This window comes from Rhododendron vialii, chromosome 9a (assembly GCF_030253575.1).
Source record: "Rhododendron vialii isolate Sample 1 chromosome 9a, ASM3025357v1".
NCBI lineage: Eukaryota > Viridiplantae > Streptophyta > Magnoliopsida > Ericales > Ericaceae > Rhododendron > Rhododendron vialii.
Window position 1 is genome coordinate 5,048,328 of NC_080565.1, and position 19,900 is coordinate 5,068,227.

The 19,900-nt window shown below is 41.4% G+C and overlaps 1 protein-coding gene and 1 pseudogene across 1 annotated transcript; one reads left to right on the forward strand and one right to left on the reverse strand.

The window, feature by feature from the left end:
* The first annotated feature begins 3,372 nt into the window (after positions 1 to 3,372).
* LOC131299531 (ABC transporter A family member 11-like) lies at positions 3,373 to 9,354 on the forward strand (annotated as a pseudogene).
* A 4,917-nt stretch (positions 9,355 to 14,271) lies between these two features.
* On the reverse strand, positions 14,272 to 17,047 carry LOC131299969 (ABC transporter A family member 12-like). Its single transcript, XM_058325570.1, has 3 exons — positions 15,880 to 17,047; positions 15,441 to 15,529; positions 14,272 to 14,859 (listed from the first exon to the last, which is right to left on the reverse strand). Exons 2-3 carry the CDS (start codon positions 15,519 to 15,521, stop codon positions 14,563 to 14,565), a joined length of 378 nt encoding a protein of 125 aa, XP_058181553.1. The 5' UTR covers positions 15,522 to 15,529; positions 15,880 to 17,047; the 3' UTR covers positions 14,272 to 14,562.
* Between the last annotated feature and the right edge of the window lie 2,853 nt (positions 17,048 to 19,900).

The following is a 19,900-nucleotide window of genomic DNA, read 5'->3' on the forward strand; positions in this document are numbered from 1 at the left end:
CGCTAGCCAGAGTGATCTACACTCCCCGTTGTACCCTCGCCGCTGGCCGAGAGGAGCTCGGTGCTACCTTCTTTGTTGGAGGAGGCCGCACACTCTTCCTCCTAGGAGCCGCCTTAGCATGTCCCTGCATGGTCATTCAAGTCATTTTAACATACATTGTGCATATTGTATATATTGAAATGCTAAATGCAGGAAACTTTGAAAGCAACCCTATCCAAAAGCAGAACGGAAAGTTATACCTGAGGCTGCGCGGCAAGAGTTGGAGCTGGTGGTGGGTAGTGCAACTGCAAAAAGGCGCCGCCGGCTATCTTGTGAAACTCTTTCTCCATGGCCTTCATCAGGCGAGCCGCCTCACGTACCCATTCCATCGGGGCCTGTGGTACAATTTTGGGTAAAGGTCAAAATGCAAGTCAGATATATGTGCCGAAAATAAAGTAAGGAAACTAAAAAGGGATGAAGAATGTCATACTGGCCCTGTGATCTCTGCCGGATCTGTCCTGGCAGGCTCAAACCGAACTATGGCCTCCTCTCCTTGCGCGTCCCGCATCGCTAGTGTCCAAGAAAGCCGAGGCAGCCCAGTCGCTAAGGCATAGTCGCTCCTCTCTCTCGGCCGAGCTGCCCTACTCTCCCGGCTCCGTCTCTCTTCGCCAGCCTCCAGTGCCTCGCCCTGCACGGCGATATGCTCCAACACTCCAAGCGGCCTCGCCAAGCACTGCCTCCTATAGATAGCATAATCGCGCTCGGGCCTCAGAAAAGCAGCAAGGCCGGCCGGAACAGTGAAGCGCCGCAACTCAGCCAAGGTGTACTTCTCTGTGTGAGAGGCGTGAGGTGGAAGTGGCCCGGGAACCTAGAACTCGAGGGAGCCCAGTGACTGCCGTGACACCCGATCACCCAGGTACCACCGCCACCCGAAGCAGACTCCAACAGCACCTGGCTCGCTATCACCACCCTGCTCCGCGCTAGGTACTCAGGCTCAGGCTCGGCATTGCTCCATGGGTTCCATTCTACCTGTAAGACAATTGCACAGATCCAAAGGCATCAGCGACAGCATTAAAGCAATTCTAAGGGCAGAATAATCAATTTGACGTGTTGCTTACCTGAGTACCAGACAGCTCGTCAAGGTACGACCTGAAGGCTAGGAGGCTTCCTCTCGATTTCTTCTTGCCGCTGTACATAGGGCCCCAGATCATGGCACGAGGGAGCATCCTCAGGTTCGGGCACTTGTTCTCTGGTGGGTATATCTTCAGCACCTCGTAAGCCAACAGCTGCAAAATACACAGACAATCAAAGCATCAAAATATAGTTCATATGCAAATCAAAGACAACTGCAGGAAAAGGAAAAACGGGAAATGAATGGCAAGTATCGTTTCTTACCTCCTACACTCTCCAGTAACCGGCCGTCGCCTTCTTCCCACGTGAGAACTGTGGGCACGCACCCCGAAAATTCTCCGCTTTTAGTCTTAAAGAAAATCGGTGTGCGGCCCTCTTTAGAAAAGTGCGGCGAAACGCTTCGATTCAGAGTCGCCACTCGGGTTTTAGCGGTGAGAGCACCCAAGGAACCGAACTTGAAAACGTTTGCCACGTTTGTTTGATTTTGAAAAAGGCTTGTAGATTGGTCCGTCGCCACCTTCGATATCTGAGGTTCGGGAGCCAGGTTACGAGAGGGGAAGGGTTTTATGGCACCCCTCTCGCCCAATCCGGAGATCGGTCTCTACTCGAGCATTTTGTAAAACGTTTGCATTTTTCTCTCATTTGATCATTTTTTAGCCAGTTAGGGCGGGGGAACAATTAATGGGGATAAAAGCTGTAACAAGTTGCATTTATATGACAAAATGTTTATGGATGACTTGACTGCAATGCTAAGCATAGATTGGGAACAAGCACTGAGCAAACTGGATAAATTGAAGTACGCTGCACTGCAGGGACGTGAGTAGATTCTGTATCAGCATGCACTGGCCGAGCCACTGCATGCTAATAAGACCTGCGCACGCCATCAGAAAACTGGCGTACTCCACTTGTCTAATTCCTCAGCCTTTGTTCGCAATCCTCTGGGCTCTAGAAAGGGACCAGCGCACACCCAGGACAAACCACGCAATTAATAAAGCAGAAATGAATATATTTACAGACAGATGAAATGGCTTCAAGCCACGAAAAACAGAAGAAATACCCCAAAACAGTGGGGGACAGGAAATAGGCCGAGATTAAGCTAAGATGCAAGGGCCAGCTACTGGATCTTGGGATCAATTGCCGTACGCCAGTAAAAGACAGCCGTACACCATTTTGACCTTGATCCAGTACTTGGCTTTTGCATCATCTGGGTTCTGGAACATGACCAGAAAGATCCCAGAGGCCTTTTGGACAGATAAAGTGCTAACATAAACAACAAAATCTAAGCAACTCTAAATGTACAGAAAGCAGTAAACTGGTTGTTAGCATGCTAAGGTGATTGACTGCAATGTAAAGTAACAGAAATGACGATCCATGAACCCCACGCCAGTAGTGCACGTACTTCCATGACTGGCGTACGGCATGCTTACACTGGCGTGCGCCATGTCTCATCTCATGCGATCGTTGTATTTTACCAGTCTAAGGCCAGGACTAGTATTGATTACTAGCCTGTGCCTTATTGATCTCCCTCAGGAGTTGAAAACAGAAAGGGACATAACGGTGGTATACCTTTTGTGTTGAAGTTTGGAGATGGTGTTTAGCTTAAAGGTTGAAGATGGAGGTCTATGTTGTGACTGGATTTCAGGAGGGTATGTGGAAGTGTGTTGCCTTCTTTTCTCTTTTTTGAAAAATGCTTTTTGAAAAAGGAAGAGAACACGGCATTAATTAATTTGATCACGTCAAAGCAATGTTAATCCTGACTAGACAATTGAGATTCATACCGGTTTTCAATCTTATCAAATGTCGTCATAACCAACACCAACGTCGTTGGAGATCTTTTAGGACTCTAAAAAATGGAGGAGTGACTCAAAATTGTCAACGACTAGAAGTACTCCAGCAAAGATTTTCGATCGATCTGTACTTTGCTGGACATGTCTAATTTTGGTCCTGAGCAACGGGCACGGCATTTCAAGAAAAGATTTTCTGTACTTTGCTGGACTTGTCTAATTTTGGTCCTGAACAACTGGCATGGCATTTCAGATTCCAAAAAGCACACAGACTTTTCTGTTATCTTCAAACACAAAACTAGAACCCCACGTTTTTTCCAATATTTTAGGGGTTTGAATTGGAATAGACTCGGCTTCATTGCCTATAAAACCCCATGCATAAACCCATGCAAAACCAACGTAAACCTCTACCATTCCCAACCTTAACCGCACAGAGATTCGTATAGAGAGAGAGAGAGAGAGAGAGAGAGAGAAAGGGATGGATTTGCAGAGCGGGTTGCCTCTCTTGGTTCAACAATTCAAGGCTCTGTTCCTGAAGAATCTCATCCTCACGTGGAGAAGCAAGGGATTCACGTTAGCTCAACTTCTTTCGCCGCTGGTCTTTATGTCTCTGCTGTACGTCGTTGAAAAGTCGGCCAATCCTTCCGAAGGAAAGCCTTTGTATGATCCTGTGGCTTTAATAGCTCAACCCATCCCTCCGTGCGAGGAAAAGTTTTACACCACTCTCCCGTGTTATGATTTTATATGGAGTGGAAACAAAAGCGCCAAGATTGCATCCATTGTTGGCCAAATCATGGCAAATAACCCTGGCCGTTCGATCCCTCCCAGCAAGGTATCATATATAAGTGTGTCTCCATTTTCGTGTTGGTGATATTCTGCATGATTAATTACATGAGATTATTGAGATGGAAAACATCTCTAAATCGGTTATTCTGCATGGTTAGTTACAACGTACAATTTCCAACCTCCAAAACTTCTCTAAATCGGTTATTCCGTATGATTAGCTATTTGGCCGCCACCCAAATGCAATGAAGTCTCTTCTTCGGCCACCACTCTGATTGGTTCCCATCTTAGAAATATTTTCTCCAAAATTTTTAACTGTTTTGTCATTCATGTTTTTTCATTTTTAGTGATTTTTTAGTCAAATTTTCTACTTGTTGTTTACTTTTTGGATGTATATAGCGTACTTTTATTCGAAAGGTCAAAATTTTGTTTTTTATGAACAGCATTTTACACAAAACTGTTCATTCATGTTTTCTCTCTCCTTTCCTGCGTGTTTTGAAAACAATAACAAACGAAAAGTCCTTGAAGATGCATGATTTTTCAAGAGTCTTCATTTTTGTTAAAAACCATGTGTGGAAAATTGGAAGTATTTGTTTTGCGTCTAATGGAAGCAGGTTGATCTGAGAAATTCTTTTTTAAAAATAGTTTGAGAATTTAAGTTCAATGTTGTTACATAGTAAAATAAAAGCAGAAACAAAGAACTACAAGAAGCCTTACGGTTTTTGCCATGTTGTGATGCCTATGATCAGAAAATACAACCCATTTGATTGTGCAGGTTAAATCATTTCAAACAAAGAAGGAAGTGGATGATTGGTTGTTTAATAATCCCATGCGTTGCCCTGGAGCGCTGCACTTCGAAGAAAGAAACGCTACTGTCATAAGTTACGGTATACAGACCAATTCCACGCAAGTTGGCAAGCGAAAGCAATTTGAAGATGCCACGTTTAAATTCCAAATACCGCTCCAAGTTGCGGCTGAGCGTGAAATCGCGAGGTCTTTCATAGGAGGTACTAGTTACCTAATCATGTTGCATATTCAATTTTCAATGTTTTGATTTTTATGACTCACTTTCCACTAAATCAATCTATTGTACCATGATTTATACCTGCTCAGATCCAAAATTCAGCTGGGTGGTTGCTCTAAAGGAATTCGCGCACCCTGCAATTGTTACCCAATCTTTAATTAAAATGGTCGTAAAATTTAGCTCAGCACCGCTCTTTCTAGTAGCACTTGCAATGTTTTCTTCCGTCTTTCAGATTAGGTCGTTGGTCACTGAGAAGGAGCTGAAACTTCGGCAGGTCTAATTTTGTTTTTCAATATTTATGAGACGCAACCTTCATTCGTTCTTTCCGGAATAATTTATTTTTCCCATCATTTTTTATTTGCAGGCAATGACTATCATGTGTCTGTATGATACTGCCTACTGGTTGTCATGGCTTACTTGGGAGTCAACTTTTTCGTTGCTTTTATCGCTTGTCACGGTTTTATGCGGAAGGATGTTTCGGTTCCCACTGTTCTTGCGAAACAGTTTTCTAATCGTCTTTCTCACATTCTTTCTCTTCCAAATCAGTATGGTAAATATGTTACTTCGTCTCTACATTCTTCATCTGCAGTCGTAGCCGGTTAGGCCTAATTATAAGAGGCATGGCTTCCTTTTCCAGTCCTCCATAGCTAATCTTTTCTGCCCCCTGCTCTTGGCGCAGATTGGTTTTGCCTTCATGCTATCAACCATTCTTCGGAAGGCATCTTCATCCATAACAATGGGGTTCTTTATATTTATCCTCAGCTTTGTCACTCAGGCAAGTTTTTAATAGTATGTTTTTTCCCTTGTGGCTAAACCAGAATACAATGGAAGTAAGTTCTCCTTTTAAACTGTAAGAAAGAGAGATCATCTGAATGGTTACTTTTGTGGTTATTACCTACTTCTGTTTCACGTTGCAGCTAGTTTCCACCAGTGGTTTTCCCTACGGTGAAGAATTTGCTATCAAATTTAAAATTATCTGGTCACTCTTCCCCCCAAATCTTCTTTCCAAAGCCCTTGGCATACTCAGTGGGGCTGCTGATAAAAAAGATGGGATCAATTGGAGTAAACGATCCATGTGTTTTGATCGATCCTCTTCAGACTCCCTGGCGAAATCATGTATTGTTACAATGGTATGTATACTAGTAGACTGTGACTGATTATTCGCATGAAGAAGAGTGCATGCCAGTTTTTTTTTTTTTGGTAACTCATGATAGGGTTGGTCTTTAGTAGAAGGTTTGGGGGGCAACCCTACGTCTGCCCACGTATGTTGCCATGGCCTTTCGTGTAAATCTTTGCATGGATTTCTCCAATTAAGCTCACTTTAATTTCGATTAACCCCCCATTTCATGTTTTTGACAGAACAATATTTTCGCAATGTACATAGCAACATTCTTTCTTTGGTTTGTTGTGGCTATCTACTTGGACAACATAATTCCGAACTCATCTGGTGTGCGAAAGCCAATCTTCTACTTTCTGAATCCGGGGTATTGGACAGGAAAAGGTGGAAATAAGATTGAAGGTAACTGGTTTTGAAACAACCACCCACAATATATGTCTTTTGGTCCTCTTGGTTTACTTGTTTAATTGACTCCCTTTATATTGCTTCTTAAGAGGGTGGCATCTTCAGTTTCCTAAGTGCAATCCCGCAAGTTCAACCTAAAACACCAGATGATGAGGATGTCTTGGAAGAGGAAAACTTTGTCAAACATCAAATAAGGGAAGATTTGGTTGATCCAAATGTCGTCGTTCAAATACGTGGTCTTACGAAGACATATCCTGGGAAGATTGAGATTGGTTGCTGCAAGTGCACTAGGAAATCACATTTCCATGCTGTTAAGGTAATTATCTTCTTTTTCGTTCTACCTTCAGTACCTAGGTACGTATAGCGTTTTTAAGACCATACAAATTTTTTGTTTAGCATTGTTGGTTATGAGGGTAGAGGAAAATGTATTTAACAATCTCTTAATTTTTGTACCCTGATAATGAGTCACGACAGTGATCATGTAATTGATGTATTCTCGTGTTTGATTGTTAGCAGCAAGACTAATTGATCAATTGTCTAACATGCACTTATATTTAATCTTCAGGGATTGTGGGTGAATATCCCCAAGGGTCAATTGTTCTGCCTCCTCGGACCCAACGGAGCAGGAAAAACGACTACGATAAGTTGCCTGACCGGTATTTCCCCAGCAACGGGTGGTGATGGTAATACATGGATCTCGTTTCTTAATTTTATGTTCATGAACTGAAAATTAGCTTTTTATAAAGCGAGCAGGAACCAAATTCCTAACCACCAAGCATCTTAATTGTTAACAGCACTAGTTTATGGGCATTCTATTCGAAGCTCTGTCGGCATGTCAAGTATTAGAAAACTTATCGGAGTCTGTCCTCAGGTAACTCTTCCCCCTTGGCTATTGGGCTGGTGTAGTATTCTAAGTCGGCGTTCGTTATGTTCTGCTCTCTTATGTGTTTGCCGTTCCTTCAAAAAGTAACAAAAAGTTTAATTATGTTCTATTTGCATAGTTTGATGTCCTTTGGGATGTGTTGTCTGCTGAGGAGCACCTCTACCTCTTTGCCAGTATCAAAGGCATAGCGGCTGCCTCGATTAAATTGGTCTGTGCTAAACTAATTCAAATCTGTGTTTGATTTCAACAAGTACTTTCAACCGCCACATTTGGTGAGAGCATTTATTATCAACTGTGATTAACATGAACGCTTTTACACATACACAGGCTGTAGAGAAATCATTAGCAGAAGTTAAGCTTACTTATGCGGCCAAAGGAAGAGCCAGTGGCTACAGTGGGGGGATGAAACGCCGCCTTAGCGTTGCGATAGCCCTAATCGGTGACCCTAAGTTGGTCATCTTAGATGAACCGGTACGGATATTGAAAGCTTTTTTTTTTTTTTTTAAATAAATGTTCATTTACTTGATCTAACTATGGAAAGTTCCAACTTTTATGTGCAGACAACCGGCATGGATCCCATAACTCGAAGGCACGTATGGGATATAATTGACAATGCAAAAAAAGGGAGAGCCATTATACTAACAACTCATTCGATGGAAGAAGCCGATATCTTAAGCGATCGTATAGGAATTGTGGCAAAGGGTACGCTTCGCTGCATTGGGAATTCCATCCGATTAAAGTCGAAGTTTGGGTCTGGTTTAATTGCTAATGTAAGCTTCTCTGAGACCAATACGGATGCTGCTGAATCATGTCGTCTGGCTTTGAGGAAATTCTTTAAGCATGTAAGTAACGTTAGAGCTTGTTTATTTTATTATCTTTCGATCTTTGCAGAACCCATGCCCTGAAAATTAGCATGAATTCATCCATAGCATTGATGTTTATCTTGACCCTTCATCGGCTTTAACTTCTAAAATACTTTAACAGCATTTGAATGTGATGCCGAAGGAGGAGACCAAGTACTTCGTCGGCTATGTAATTCCCCACAAGGAGGAGAGCGACTTGAAGGTAAGCATATGCGTCTCTCTCAGTACGTAAATTGTGCGAATTACTTACCAACAAAAAATTGTGTGAATTATTACAACTTTTTTATATTGAAAAGTGGTGCACAAACATAATCATTTTACGAAATTCCATTCGAAACAAATTCTCATTTTTTTTCCCGCTGCAAATATCGAAAGATGTAATCAATTGAGCCATTGGCAGTAGTTCTGATGCCATAAGTTCGATTTTTTGGTTCCCTTGCCTTGAGTTTGAAAGGGGTTGATTCGATTTGTTTCTTTCCTTTTTTCGCAACCATATTTGCATTAGAAATTCTTCACGGAGCTTCAGGAGAGGGAAACAGAATTCGGCATTTCAGACATACAGCTGAATTTGACTACTCTAGAAGACGTTTTCCTCAACGTTGCAACGAAAGCAGCACTGGAGAATGCTGCAGATGAGAACAACATGACAACTCTGGTATTGGAGTCAGGAAAATCATTGATCGTACGTACTTGCCCCAAACTTCTCCAATTTCAAATAGTTCCTATTATTTTGGTAAACCGTACATAGATTTTAGTAGTTCTTCAACTAAGCGTAGATCCGTATTATTAATGGAAAAGAGAGAAAAACAAATCCTACCGGCCGGATTTATTCTTGTGAAGAATTTACAATAGTAACGTTGAAATAGAGAATCCAAGGACTTGGCAAACCTGTTTTTATCATGGCTGACTATTAAAAAACCGTCTCTATAAATCTAGCTTGCATGGTATTCAGCACAAAAATTCTAGAAGCTAGATCAAGATTTTCGTTAGCTAGCCTCATTGACATATGTTTGTTAAGTTGTCGTTCTAAAAGATTGATTGTACAGATACCGGTTGGAGTGGAGAAGATAGGCATTCCAGGATCGGTAACGCCACAGAACCTCAGCGGCCTCATGGTTGAGGTGTACTGGGGACAGGACTCCAACGGCAACCTCTGCATCACCGGCCACTCGGCTGAGATGCCGATCCCGGTCCGTGACGACCTCGGCTCTAGTTTGCCTCCATCTCTTCTGAAGGGAAATCCCGATCATGGAATTGTGCTGGATTTTTAACAATTCGGAAATCTGCTTACGAGTAGCCTGCCTCTTTATATAACATTCAGTTTTTTTTTTTTTTTTTATATGACCGGATGTCCGGTACAACATTGAGTATTACCATTGTATGAAGCAATATCTGAATATACAATTGGTGAAACTCTGAGAAAGAGAAGTTTGATGTAAGGTTTGTTTCGGGTTTATGCCATCTTCAACTTGAAGTTATTGTTAGTCCACCTTGTCTTTTGGTTGTTTTAATTCTTGTTCTTGTCTTACGATTTTGTTTCTCGTGACTCTAATAGGGTGACTAAATGCTATAGTCAAATATGTCCTATCTTTAGAATCCCCTCTAACCTAGCAATGGAATCTCTCGAGCTGGGTTCACAGGGATGCTTCCCTTGATGTTTCATTGTTGCAGTGATCAATAAAACCCATTACTGATTGAAAAAAACAAAAAAACCTTGAACTCTTTTTTTTGCTCTATTTCCTATTTTGGAGGGAAATCAGGGAGGGAATGGAATACTTGGTTTTGGGAAATGTTAGATCGGGGGATGAAATGCAAAAATAACTTACGGCCAAAAATAGAGGAAACCAATTTCACCCCGTTGGTGCAAAATGTTTTACCTTGAAAATATTTTCCTCCTCTTTGAACCAAACAACGGAAAATGGGTCAAATATTTTACTAAATAATATTCTATGTCCAAACAAACGGAGCCTTCAGTTCAAATACTTTCTGAGTCTATAATCTGTATCTAATTATTGTCACTACTTTCACTTCGAATCTGATTATTGGTTTATAGAAAATGAAGTTGAAAAGTTCTCTATTTTTAGATACTACTCCATCCTCTCATCTAGGGGAAGAGGTAAAATATCGGTTGGAGTTTGATTGGATCCAGAGTCCCTGCAGTGAGGGGAAGGCAATGCAAGGTGCAGCCCCCCAAAGCAACGTCGTTTTGGGATCCTCCTTCTTCTCCCAAATAATATTAGATCCAAAACAAGAGAGAGAGAGAGAGAGAGAGAGAGAGAGAGAGAGAGAGAGGGAGAGAGAGAGAGAGAGAGAGAGAGAGAGAGAGAGAGAGAGAGAGAGAGAGAGAGAGAGAGAGAGAGAGAGAGAGAGAGAGAGAGAGAGAGAGAGAGAGAGAGAGAGAGAGCGCCAATCAAATGCCTTTGTTTTGCTAGTGCCAAATACCAAAAAATAAAAGTTTAAAATTTGTTTTTTGAAAATACATTTCACATGACATCGAAACAAACAGAGCCGAAGATGAATTTTTTTTTTGGAAAATGTGGGGTTGGAATTAACAAAACAAGTGAAATCCTATTTAACTCTTTTTAAAATTTTTTTTTTAATAAGAATTGTTTTGATCTTCTCGAAGCGAAAGTGTTGATTGCATGCATCAATTGCTGGTCAAAAGTAAGTTATCACCCAGCTGTATGTATTCTTTCAACGTGTAAGTACTTGAAGTCCTTCTCTCAATAATTAGGTTCAAGTTTTCATATCGCTTACGCTTAGCGGAGCTAACCATATTACTTTACGCTCATAGAACGCGTTAGGATTTGAACTTCCATCTCGACATAAGTGAATAGAGTTCCCTCCAGATGGAGTTATGATTGAGCTGCACTTTCTATTTTCTAGCTATAAAAGTTGTCCAGTATTTCCTTGTTTCTTGTTTGAGGCGGGAAATCCGTTCTGTTAGTTAGTTAGTTAGTTAGTTAGGAGTGGCTGAGCTGGCAAGTCGGTGAGGATTAATTACAGCTATAAAGGGATAGCATGCAGGAGAGAAGAAATGCTTGTCATTCATCTGTAATTTTCTTTGGTTGGAATAAGAAGAATTCAATTCTCTCTTTTCTATTTTATTTTCCAATTCTTCTTCTTAGTCACAACATTGGTATCAGAGCCGGCGTTTCTTCCCTTGTGAAGAATCATTGCAATGCAATGGCTGATGGGACTAGAAGCCAAGACTTCAGAAAATGAAGGATTCAATTCGATCACTCAATTAAAGAAGGCCCAGAAAACCACATGCGAGAGATGAGAGAAATCAAGAATTCGTTAAAAGATTTGGGGGATATCAAGGAGATGCTCACTGCAGTTACCATGAAGTACGATCAAATGACTGCACATGTCTATGGGAAACGGCCTCAAGAATTGTTCAGGGTTTGTGAGAATCAATTGGAAATTCCTAGGTCTACTTCTCCTGCTTTTGGCACCCGGTATGCCAAGATTGATTTCCCTAAGTTTTTTGGTGATGATCCGACTGGGTGGGTGTATAAACGCGAAAGGTTTTTTGAGTACAATTCTATCTATTGATAATAATAACAAAGTGAGACTTGCAGCTTTACATTTGGAAGATAAGGCAATTCAATGGTATCATTGGCTTGAGAAAACCCTTTGTGTGGTTAATTGGGTTTCGTTTAAGCAAGAAATTATCCCTTCTTTTCAGTCACAACCTAGTTTCTCTCAAACTTTTGTAAGAAAGGAGCTTCACAAAGAATTAGAGGGAAAAAAAAGAAGAAGCAAAAGGTCTTTGCGTCAAATGTAATGAGAAATACAACTTTTACAGCTGGAAAATAGAAAGTGCAACTCAATTAATACATGATTTATTCTAATTTTTCCTAATCATAACTGATGGATATATGATCGAGGGCAACACATCGTGAGAGTTTGAGAGATATATATGAAGCAGACTCTTTGCATATGCATTTTAGTGGAACCGCCAAATAAAAAGTTGCCATCTGAGTTGTTGTGGACTCGTTGAAAGAGTAGTGCTCTTTGGCCCCGTTTGAGTTCCGCCTCAATTTATTTTATTTTATTTTTGGAAAAGAACGATTTTGTTCTTATGATAAAAATATATTTAATGCTAAGTGGCACGCCTTGGATGGATTATGGAGGAGAGGTTGAAAATAAAATGACTCTAATTAGGTGATGTATGGAACCTAATTTTTTGCCAACATTCATAATTGGGTGTTTTTAAATACCTATTATTGTAATTTCATTTCATGAAAATGTTTCCATTTCAAATATGTGAAATTTAGATTCCTTTTGCCAGACAATATTTTAGCTGAGCAATGGGTCAAGTCCTACCCAACCCAGAACCGGACCCACCAAATCCTACTACATCGCTCATTGCCTTTCACACAATGCAAGTAGGGAAAATTAGATTTTTGCCCTTAATTGACCCATTAATTATCACCATCCCACCACCCTTTGGGATACTACAACACTCCACCCTCTTTTCATCATACACACCACCAACCACTTATTTCATCCCCTTCTCACCAAGCTTGGTTAGATTCAAATGCATGTTGATCCATTGTATATTTTGAGCATCAAATTCTTAAGGTACACCTAGATCATGTTAGTGTACGTGCCGATTGGGACTTGGATTAAAGAAACTAGAGAAAAATAGGTCTCGGTAGTCAAAACCCAAGCTGACAGCAGTTCCCGTCCAGACGCGCAAATGAGCTGTCCAGATGGTCATGCCGGAAAAAAAATTCAAGAGGGTTGATACGGTACATGAAAGTGAAAGACGCATGAACATTTCAGATTCAAATCTTGACCTCGTTATCCTGTCCAGATAGAGTTCCTGGCGGATTATGGATTTTCTACACGACTAACTTTGTTTGTGGAGATGGGGCCATAGATTTACTATCTTTTTTTTTTGGGGGTAAGTTAAGCCTTCCATAGAACCAAAAAACCAGATTACAAAACTATTAGGGGCATAACCCTAAGACCCGACAAAGAAAGGGACATGTCCCAAAACAGAGGCCAAAGCACCTCAAAACTACAATACAGGATTACAGGGCACAAAATCTAACCAGGAGAGTCGCACAGGCCAAGCAAAACAAAACAATAAGCACAAAAGTAATCAACTATCAAAAACCTTGGTAGAGATTTGCCATTCCATGTACAGTTGACGGTTTTCAGCAAATCTCTTGATTTTCCTCCAAGAGCTAATACAGTTTCTTAGATCAGCAACAATCTTGGAGATCACACCCTCCCCATGGTCCGACTTTTGTCGAAACATCCTTGAGTACGTTCCTTTCTTTCCATGGATGGTATACAGTAGCTACAAGGGATAATTTGCAGATAAACTTGATTTAGCCGTGCCAACTCCTGTAATAAGGTACTGGAAGACTTCTAGATATAGTTCTTCCTCTTAATCTGTCCCCAAACTAGACAGGAGAAAGGGCATGTAAAGACTAGGTGGGAATGGCATTCAGATCCTGCAGAGCAAAGGACATAATCATCATTGTCAACAATCCCTCAAAATTTGGATAGCTGTCCATTCAATCACAGACCATCTAGGAACAACATATTTGAACCACACCAAATGATACCAAAAAACTTCAGGAGATCGGCTTCTAAACCTCTGCCAAGCAGAGTTGATACTAAACTCCCCCGTAGCAGTCAAAGTCCAAGTTACTGAATCAGTTTTAGCTGGATTTGGAAGCATGGTAGCAGGGATACAGTCCAAGATTTCTTTGACAACAGGGTTCCTTCTCCTATCCGAATGCCATGAATTCCCTCTGATGATATATAGCAGCCACCTTGGTGGATACCTTCCTAAGCAGATTATGGTCAAATCTGTCCCCAAACCAGGCTTTCATGTGACCAAATAGATATGCCAGCTATCTAGCCATAGGAAAGCATTCAAACCATTTCCCACTATAGACTTAATCCATGGTTGGACCCAATGCCTCAAATTGGAAATTTCCTTGTTCATTAATAGGAATGTTCATAGTCCACATACATTATGGATCAGGTGGATCCATACCTATTTGATCCATAATGTATCTGCTTTACTAGCGATGGCCCACCGAAGTTTGGACATGGCTGCCCTATTCCGATCCTTGAGGGATCTGAACCCAAGGCCGCCCTCCTTTTTAGTTTTTAGGAGTACATACATCACTCCACTTTACCTTAGAACCAGACTTCTTGAGATCTGGACCAGTCCAAAAGGACCTCAAGATAGCTTCAACACTCTATTACTTGATTGACTAATCCTCTAAGAATTTAACGATTATCAAACGACAATATATTACACTATTATGGATTTGAAAATTTAACAATTATCATCTGTGAAAGAAGGCTATTGGGTATGTTCTTATTATACTATTATTACAAAGCTTGAATGCTTTAACATTCATATTGTTAAGTGAACAGTTCTGAAAACAAATTACACTAACTAACTAAATAACTCTAAACAAATAACATTCATATGAATGCTTTAACATTCATATACAGTTTTTTCACCTCCCTACAACAACTAAATAACTCTGAAGTAAACCAGTTTTTTATCATCGCAGTAATGCAGAATCCTCAAACTTTATTGGCACTAGCGATCATATGACGTTGAAGGCCTCTGCCGCACGTGCGACCTTGATAAAGACATCCTCCAAGGTAGTATCAACTAGACCCCACGCTTGAACAGTAAATTTGCTCTTTGCAGCCTCAACTACTTCAAACACATCTGCTATTCTGACCTCGTTTTTCGGAAGCTCAAACTTTTGGGCTCCAGATATGTGGTACGTCTTGTTAGCACTCACGGAGAGACCACAAACCAACCTCTCCACTTCTTGCTCATTGTCCGATGATGTCGTGATTGTGAACACATAAGATCCTCCATATCGGGCCTTTAACTGTAGTATATCAACAAATAGCATTGTCTATTACACAATCAATTGGGAAAAAAATATACATACATAAAAAATATTGCCTATTATTTGAACGGCTCGCATATATTAGAACTCACTTAATGGGAAAATAGATCATATAAGCAGGGGCTACAGCTCTAATTGCATAAATCATTCTTTTCTCGATTTTATGATTTGGTCCTCCAGGGAGATAATTTGCCTGCAATATACTATAGATGGATAAACATAAATCACTCCGTCTATTCACACGTCAGGGAAATCGCTCTATAGCAGCAGCTGAAAATGTCGCTAAAGATATCAAAAAGCGCTGTTTTAGACCTTGGGACTCCAGTCGGTAAAGCCTATATATAGCAATGCTTTCACAGAACATTGCTAGAGATAAATCTATAGTGGCCCTTAGGAAAACCACTATTATATGTTGCATACAGTACCGGCTTCGTAGCCGCTGGTATAGCCTAGCTATAGCGATGTTTGGCAACCGCTGCTAAATCCAAAATCCATATCAATTACACTAATTTTATGTCCATCTCAAGGAATAGACAATTGAAACTGCCATAAAACATTACCTGTTTTGCATTTCCTATGCTTTGCAAGCTGCCATCCACAAATATTCCTACACTGTCACAGAGATGCTCAGCTTCTTCCATTGAATGTGCTGAAACGATTGAGCAATATCATTAGAATTGAATGAAAACGATTGTGTGAAACATAGTTAGTAAAGAAGACTACTTGCAGTTCTGTACTATTTTCCTATTTGAGAGGGAGTAATGTACTGGCGAGTATAATTGCTCTGTTCGCCTTGGCACGCATCACAACGTTCCATAATTCGTTTCTTGAAGCTGGATCCAGTCCAGTACTCGGCTCATCCATGTAGACAACCTTTTTTTATTTTCCCAATCCATTTTCACATAACATAATTGAATTAGCATGATGGGGATATAAATATCCAAAAACGATACCAAGGTAAACAACACAATTATGACATAGGATTTTTGGGATTCTTACCTGGGATCTATTCACTACAAGAACTGGAGCCGGAGCCAGAGCCTCAAATCAACAACAGTTCCCCCGTCCAACTTCAAATTAGCGACGGTTCGCCCGTCCAACCTCAAATCAAGGACAGTTCGCCCGTCCAACTTCAAATCAGTGATGGTTCACCCGTCCAACCTCAAATCAACGACGGTTCGCCCGTCCAACTTCAAATCAGCGACGGTTCGCCCATCCAACCTCAAATGAATGACGGTTCGCCCGTCCAATTTCAAATGAACGACGGTTCGCCCGTCTAACTTCAGATGAACGATGGTTCACCTGTCTAATTTCAGATCAACAACGATTCGCCCGTCCAATCTCAAATCAATGACGGTTCGCCCATCCAATCTCAAATCAACGACGGTTTGCCCGTCCAACTTCAAATCAATGATGGTTCACCTGTCCACGACAACCACCCACCTGTTCTGATCCACTTCGGTCTAACTATTAGAGTATATTCCAACAGCCTTATTGCTCTGACTCGGATGGTCCTTGATAAGGAGATTGGCTCTGATTCCCATCAGATGGAATTTAACTTCCCTAACGCGACCTACCCTTGATTGTTGGAGTTCTTTGTGTGCTGAAGAAGGATTGGTCCCCAAGCAGTGATGATTCGCCCATGACCAATTCCCTAGGGGAGTCCACCTCAGAGTCAGCCTGTTCTGTCCAAATTTAACAAGCGGCGGTCCTCCAGTTTCACTCAACTTATCCCCAGCAAGCAGCGGCCTTCCCATCCACTCAATCGACAAGGCGGCAGTCCTCCCGTCCATTCAGATCAACAAAAGGCAGTCCTCCCGTCCCCTTTTCAACCAATCAGGTTCTTTAAGTATCTGTGTTTACTTTGACTAATATGTTCTGCTTTGGATGACCTGGAAGGGGCGTCTAGAAAACTTTTGACATTACTTGTACCAAGGCAATGGTGCTCCATCCAAAGACCCGTGATTTTTTTTTTTAGGCTGTATTTTTTTTTCCTTTGTTAATGCACTGCCCGTTGAGATAGACGGTTCGAATATTCGGTGTGACGTCTTCGTGGGAGGATATAAGGGTAATTGTGCGAGAGGTGCGCATGTGTGGGGTGAGAGCATGGGATTACTCCCCATGCCAATGATTTTCCCAGGAGACTACTTTCTCCCATTTCTCACTCTCTCGGCCAAAACTCTCTTCTCCTCTCCTCCGAAACTCTCTCCTCCCTTCGATCTCAACACCTTAGAGCGTGATTCTTGACGAAGTCCAAGAATTAAAATTGCTATACGGAGCACGGTCTTTCCGAATATCCAAGGAAAATCTTGATCGGACCGCATGAGAGTTCGGTTGACTTGGTCAAAGGGTCAGGTTTTGCTCAAAACCCATGAAGTAGGGATTTCTTACCCTCGTTATGCGTTTATACGATGTTTATGTACTTAGATTGTGCCTTGTTTCATTGTTTGAGGTTGTTTCTTCCATTTCCGAGAATCTGCAGAACAGGGTCTTTGTTTTCGGGGTTTTACGCCTTCTTAAGCTTACAATTTAATTTTGGTTCCTTCATATGGAATAGAGTAGACTTAAAGCCCGTTCTAATGCCGCTGCAATCACTTGAAACCGTTGAGAATTGAATTAATGGTGGATTTTAGAAGTTTGGTCACGAATCTGTCTCGGTTTCTGCTCGTTTTCGGTTTGCGCCCAACTTCAAATGGCTATAACTTTTTCGTCTGATGTCCGATTCATGTAAACTTTATATCGATTTCGAGGTCTTGAAGTCAGCTTTGTATTGCCACTAGAATCGCCTTAAAACTCTTAGTACACCAAAAGTTATGATCGTTTGAGTGGAGATGTGTCAATCTGTCACGTTGATGCGTGACAGATTCGTATTGCTTCGATAAATGCCTGTTTAACCATCCTTAGAGTTCAGATTTGACTAGGGTTCCTTCATACCTTTTAAGCTTCGTTCACTCGCGCAACTTTTGGGACTAGAATCGTTCAAAAGTATTAAGAACTCGATTTATAGTGAATTTTAGAAGATTGAACAGAAATCTGGAAATTCGGGCGGCTTACAAGGCTGCCTTTTTCATCGTTTGTTATGGTTAAATGACGCTATTGGCTATGGGTCCTTATGGGTTTTAAAGATTGGTAAGTTTGTGATATTTTGGCGTTGGAATCATTGAAAAATATTGAGTATGCAATTTTTAATGATGATGTATAATCGTTTTAACTCGATAATGGGTGTGAGATTGATTCAAATCCCAAAAGTTGCGTGATTGAACGAAGCTAAAAAGGTATGAAGGAAGCCTTGTCAAATCTGCACTCCAAGGATGGTTAAATAGGCATTTACTGAAGCAATATGAATCTGTCACACAGCATGACAGATTGACACACCTCCACTCAAATAATCATAACTTTCTGTGTACTAAGAGTTTTAAGACGATTCTAAGGGCAAATGAAAGCTGATTTCAAGACCTTCGAATCGATATAAAGTTTGCATGAAACGGACATCGGACGAGGAAGTTATGGCCATTCGAAGTGGGCTGAAATCCAGAACACGAGACAGATTGCAGACCAGTTTTCTAAAAATCACCACCAATTCAATTCTCAACGGTTTCGTATGATTTCAGCGGCATTAGAACGGGCTTTAAGTCTACTCTATTTCACACGAAGGAACCAAAATTCAAATCTGAGCTTAAGAAGGCGTAAAACCCCAAAAACGTAGGCCCTGTTCTGCTGATTTTCGGAAATGGAAGGAACAAGCTTAAACAACGAAGCAAGATACGATCTAGGTACATAAACACCGTATAAACGCATAACAAGAGCAAGAAATCTCTACCTCCTGGGTTTTGTGCAAAACTCGACCCTTTGACCAAGTCAACCGAGCTCCCACGAGGTCCGATCATGATTTTTCTTGGATATTCGGAAAGCACATGCTCCGAATAGCAACTTTAATTCTTGGATTTCATCCGAAATCATGCTCTAAGGTGTTGAAATCGAGGAGAGAAGAGAGTTTTTCGAAGGAGAAGATGAGAGAGAGACTGCCGAGAGAATTGGGAGAAAGAAAGAAAAAAAAGTGAAAAATGGAAAATGTGGTTTCCCCTTGTACGTCCATATGCATATACATATATACTTATCACACTTTCACCCCTGCACTTGCAATTATATCACATTGATTCCCTAATCTTATAACCATGATAGTATTTGTATTTCCTCAATTTACGCCTCTATTCGATAATTAAAATATTCCTAAAAAAAAAAAAATCTACGGACCAAAAATTTGGGTCTCTACACACCTGGTCATAATCCCTCGGTAAGGCCAGCCCCCTTAGCAACGTAACGGCAAGATTCGACTCATCCTTCACCGAGTCATTCAGGAGCAGGATCCTACCATCGAGCATTGTGTAGGAGGGGCTGAACTCCCTTCTCGCTACAGCTTCGGCTTCGGGCTGAGTTACCCCGATTTCTAGATCAAGATTGATCTCTTTTGCAGGAGAGGGTCGGGATTTCTCAGCAGGGGCCGATTGGGAGACATTTGGAGGGGGAGCATCGGATGAGGTCTTCTGCCTTTTCTCTCCTTGATGCTCCTGTCGTTCGGGCAAATTCTTGGACCTAGCAGGATTGGTAGTCTTTGTTGGGATAACCGTCCTTGGAATATTCCTTCTTGACATATCCTCGGCGGAAGGATCTACAATTCAAAGTGGCACGTTCAAACCTGGAAGTGTTGGTTCAAAAATGTAATCACTTTCGAGCGATATGAGCCACTCCTCGTCTGTATATCCAATTTTTGGTAGCTTCGCTCTTCGTTGTCGTTTCTTCGAAGGACCGTCGGCGTTTGTGGCTGCTCTTTTCTTTTGGGTAGCCTTAGTGGTCGGCAAATTTCTCTTCTTCTTCTTGCTCGGCGCTTCTCCCTTGTTCTTCTTTTTCCTCCTAAGCACCCCCTTATATGAAGGTGTGTACTTTAGAAGGGTCGGAGCGTGTCGGCAAGCTTGGGCGAGAAGTGTCTCACAAGCCTTTTCTCGCGAATTTGTGTTGCGGC